At 34.8% G+C, this 5,068-nt stretch overlaps 2 protein-coding genes across 2 annotated transcripts; both read right to left on the reverse strand.

Moving 5' to 3' along the window:
* Window positions 1-318: 318 nt before the first annotated feature.
* LOC143855939 (zinc finger BED domain-containing protein DAYSLEEPER-like) lies at window positions 319-788 on the reverse strand. The gene is made up of 2 exons (XM_077365984.1): window positions 461-788; window positions 319-365 (listed from the first exon to the last, which is right to left on the reverse strand). Exons 1-2 carry the CDS (start codon window positions 786-788, stop codon window positions 319-321), a joined length of 375 nt encoding a protein of 124 aa, XP_077222099.1.
* A 78-nt stretch (window positions 789-866) lies between these two features.
* Window positions 867-1,975, reverse strand: LOC143855940 (zinc finger BED domain-containing protein RICESLEEPER 2-like). Its single transcript, XM_077365986.1, has 2 exons — window positions 1,352-1,975; window positions 867-1,298 (listed from the first exon to the last, which is right to left on the reverse strand). The coding sequence occupies exons 1-2, from the start codon at window positions 1,973-1,975 to the stop codon at window positions 867-869; spliced, it is 1,056 nt and encodes a 351-aa protein (XP_077222101.1).
* Between the last annotated feature and the right edge of the window lie 3,093 nt (window positions 1,976-5,068).

Raw genomic sequence — 5,068 nt, forward strand, 5'->3', positions numbered from 1 at the left:
ATGAGTCATTTGTAAATAGTTCACTAATAATAACATCAACCCACCATAAATACATAGGTCTGCAAAAGTTGACAAGATTCGTGTAACCACAAAGTAATAAATAAAAATATCAAACTCAAAAACACAAATTGGCACAACTAAACAAAAAAATCTCCAATCCATTGTCGATATACCCTGCACCAACATACAAAGGAACAAAATAATTAATTTAAATATATGTGAATCATAAATTCAACAATGCAAAACAAAAAATTAAGCAACATCTAATAAGTAACCAACTATTTACCTGTCTCAGAGAAAATACTATAAAGACCACCTCTAGTCTTCATCGCCAATCGTGATAGAATTCGTAGAACTAGCCAAACCTTTCACAAGTATACGAAGCAAATGTTAAAAATTAAAAACCACATTTATAAACTACAATTAGAATAATAAAAAACTTAAATTGATATATATGTACCATCAATTGAAGCCCGCAACCAATCTTGCCCACAAATGAGAGCCTCTACCGTCTCTGGAAGTAATGAACTACGATACTGATCTAATACTCTACCTCCAGTACTGAATGCAGACTCAGAAGCTACAGTTGATATGGGAATCCCCAAGATGTCACGAGCCATTATAGAGAGTGTGGGATAGTTGAGTGCATTGCTCTTCCACCAACTCAATACATCAAATTCATCCGTGGGAGGAACTATGATAATGGCTTCATCCAAATAATGATCTAAATCCCCCTTCCTTTCCACCCTTGAAGAACTTTCTATAGCAAATTGGTGAAAAAGATTCATTTTATCTTGTCGACTTGGATTAGTGTTGAGCCCTACCCTTTCCTCATTTGCAAAATTAAAACCTGAGAGAGATGATCTCTAGGTAGACGAAGCTTGTTTTCTTTCATACTCTCGGTAAAGGTCTCTAATGGCATTTTTGGCTTTTTGGATTTCCATCTCACTTCTTTCAAAATAGTAAATTTTAGGATAATAATACTCCAATAGCTTCAACTTGTACCTAGGATCTAAAACTACTGCAATCGATAAGATCAAGCTGCATTCTCCCCAATACTTATCAAACTTGTCTTTCATTCTCTCAACAATGGATCTCATAAACAATTTATCACACACATATGCCTCATGCAATGCACACCGAATTGATACTAATTCAGGAAAAAATATATTTGCAGTAGGAGACTTGGTAGCAGAAAAAATATTGGTAGCATCATAAAAGACTTTCAAAAAATTGCAAATAATTTTAGCATTTTCCCATTCATCTTTTGTAGGTGCTACTTGATAATTCAGATCACGCTGTGTCATTTGAAGAAATGCATCCTTATATTCTAGTGCAACTTGTAACAAACCTTCTTTTCACTACTTATCTTTGACACTCTAGCCAATTCCTGAAAAATTTGTTGACGTGATTGTGAAGCCTTCACATACTTCACACTCTCACGAACCTTGTGGATCACATTATTAATCACTTCCAAGCCACTCTGTACAACCAAGTTTAAGATGTGTGCACAACAACGAACGTGAAAAAACTTACCCTCAAGTGGAAGTGTGTCATGCAATTTTTCTTTCAACCTGGCACACATGCTATCATTTGTTGTCAAATTATCTACAGTCATGGTAGATATCTTTCCATTAATTTTCCACTCTAATAACTGTCGATAAATTGTGTCACATAAATTTATTGCAGTGTGAGGAGATGGTTCCACGGCAAAATTAATTATCCTCTTGGTCAACACCCAGTCATGATCAACAAAATGTGCTGTGAGACATATATATCCAAGTGTTTGGTTGGATATCCACATATCTGTTGTAAGGCTGATACGACCAGGAATAGTTTCAAATACTGTAGAGAGCTTTTCTTTCTCTTTCTTATAAATCGCTAAGCAATCAGACTTAATAGTGTTCCTAGACACCATCTTGAATAACGGCTGACGATTCTTAGCAAATTTAATAAACCCGGGGTGTTCTACCATTTTAAAGGGGTACTCGTGCAACATTATCATATGAGCAAGATCTTGTCGGCTTTGATTTTGATCAAACTTAAAATTACTAATACAAGTACTCCCATCTGTTTTTGCTTGACCCCAAGACAAAATTTTTTGTCTTACGTCCTAATTTTTGTTTTTAGGACAAAGCGCAAGATGTCGTTTTAAGTGAGTAGTTCCACTAGTACTTGAACCCGTGAGATTCCTCTTACAATGTTTGCATTTAGCCCACAAAACCCCATTTGAATCTTCTTCTTTTTCAAAATCATTCCAAATGACTGACCTTAATTTACGTCGTCTAGGGCTAGGTGGTGAGTGATTTCCATCATTAACATCATCATCCACAATATCCTCAGACATTGTTGAAATAATTTCCTGTATAGCATGTAAAAATAACCATAGATATTGTTTAGCTAGTTTAGCATCATTCATTACAATCAAGAAAGATACAAGGCGAGATTAATACAGGAGAATGTAAATGAGTTTCTGAATTGTACATAAAAAGCATTCATAAACAAAAGGCCATGTTTGGAAACCATGAAAACTTATAGAGCGAGGATTTTTTCACCCCACGTCAAAAAGTGTTAAGTCTGCCCACAATTCCGCTAAAAGGGGAGCTCAATTAGATGGGCCATAGGATGATCCAAAACCATGAAAACTTATTGCCTTCACTTTATTAAAAGTACAGTATTGCCTGCACCATAGGATGATCCAAACCGTCCATTAGATGGGCCACGGCTGAAATAGGTTGTGTCCCAAAAATCATTTCCATAGGCTGATCCTAACCCTTCGATCTGAATGCTAGAGGGTTGATCCTAACCATCTAGATCATTTAGCCCATTAATATTTAAGAAGGCCCAGCCCAATTCAATGTATAAACATTGCTTAAAACAAAGAGATTCTAACTTCACAAGGGGTGAGGAATAGTTCTTAATCCTCACCATCTGCAAAAAGACTCTTCTACAAATTCCAGAACCTTTTTCCAACACTATTTCAAATTCAAAATTTTCATTTCTGAAATTTAATCCTCCAACAATCTGACAAATGGGTCTCAATTTATCTCTTTAAAGCTAACGAAAGCCCTCAAAAAGGTATGCTTGATGCTTCAAAATAACTTTCTTGATTTTTCGGTGTTTATTTTTTGGGTTTTGGGGAATCTCTATCTAAAACCATTTTCCCTAAAAAAAATTTCTGTTTTCTGCTTGAAATTCATGTATTGGGTTTTGGGTCTTTTCCAAAACCCTTAGTTATTCACTGTAGGTTTCTTTCTGAGAAGGGTTTGGATGTTGCAGGCTATGCTATGGTATTTTGGGGAGATTGAAAACAATTTCTGTCATTTGAGGCAAGTGGGTCTCCTTAATTTTACCCCTTTTCGAAGTCTTGGATTTGGTTTGGGCGGGCTTTGAATATTGGGAATCAAAGAAGCTGATATAAGGTTAGAGATTGGGGTTTTGATTTGTCCCTATTTTTTGTGGATAGGGTTTATGGGTATCTCATGAAAAAAAAAAAGCAAAATCCCCAAATTTAATGCATGTGTTTTCTAGGGTAATATGTGAGTTTATGAACTAACATAATCAAACCTTACCTTCAAAGCTTGAGAGATACACACCGTTGTTGTTAATGGTAGAGAAAAGAACAAAACCCTAAAATCCCTTTTTCTTTCCTCCGTGAAAAGTGAAAACTAAAACGGTGAAAGACTGAAAGTAAAAGTTAAAAAGGAGGAATGAAACGGCTGAAAAGTGAAAAACTGAAAGTCTGAAAATAAGGAAATCCCGCTGCCTTATCCTATTCATTAGTGATAAGAGATGTTTTGACCAGAATACCCTTCATAGAAATAATAGCATTTACAAAATTTGAAGGGTATTTTTGTCAAACATTTCGGATCGTGACTATCCAATGGGCATCTCTGCCGTGCCCATACCCAATCCGAAATTTTTTGGATCCCAGATTTTAGGATCCGAAATAAGCCCATGGATCCTATTCGTATGTTTAGATCCCGTTCATTAACGTTCGGATTCGGACGATCCATTGGACCGTCTGGATCCATTGACACCCCTACTCTTTGGACGAAAATCATTCATAAAAGCTAGTTTCCTATGTGAGAAGGCTTCTAGAATAGTCTTGAAAAATCTCTCTTGTACATAATGGCATGCCTTGGCTTGCAAGAAATCAATATTAAAAGTAAACACAATTTAGAAGGTAAGGAAAAAGCAAGCCATAGGTGAGAATTATAAACTAACTAAAGGTAGGAGTCCTCACATTGGAAACTTCCAAATCCATTCTAACCCTAACTTTTTCTATAAAAACAAAGCAAGCACAACCTTTGGCTGGCTCTAGAAAATTCATCTCTCTCTCTCTTCCTCCTTGGAATTCATTCATCTCTTCAAGTGTGTTCATCTCTCGCTCAAGTGTTCTTTACAAAAGGGGTTCTTGAATTTCTTCTTCTTCTCCAAGGCATTATATAATCAAGGATTATTGGAGTGTTCTTTGGATCTTTTTTAGCGTATAAAATGGTTGGACAAAGAGTATATCTCGGACCACCAACTCTAGAGACAAGGATCGCGATCAACGGTAAGGATCTTTCTTCTTTGCGAATTAGAACAAGCATGCTAGGGTTTTATTTTTGAAATAACAAATCAATGACTTTTCTTTTGAAATTCCAGTATGTTATAGTATATATTAAAGGCTTTCAAAATCCAAAATTTCAAAAAAAAATTAGTTTTCCTCCATATAAATATTAAATTTTTTTCTTTATTCTTTAATATGAGTTTAAATTCAATTTTCAAGGCAAGTGTTTGAAAACATAATCTTTTTCAAAAAAAAAAAATTTTTTAGGTTAATTAAATTTTTGAAACTACTGGAAAGTGAAATCTTCGACTACGGTTTGACCGCCTCGATTTCCGTTTTATTTTTCAAAAAATAACACGGCAAATGGTTATTTCTTGAAGAATAAAATGGAAAATGGGTTAAATAAAATCTACATTTCATGAAAATTTGGTTCCAAACCGATTTTTGGATTTCCAGTTCACCATAAAATGTTTGGAATTTTTTGATTTTTTTTAATCCAGATTTAATTTATTT

This window comes from Tasmannia lanceolata, unplaced genomic scaffold, assembly GCF_043159265.1.
Source record: "Tasmannia lanceolata isolate RefF3 unplaced genomic scaffold, GAP_Taslan_0.1 ptg000023l, whole genome shotgun sequence".
Lineage (NCBI taxonomy): Eukaryota > Viridiplantae > Streptophyta > Magnoliopsida > Canellales > Winteraceae > Tasmannia > Tasmannia lanceolata.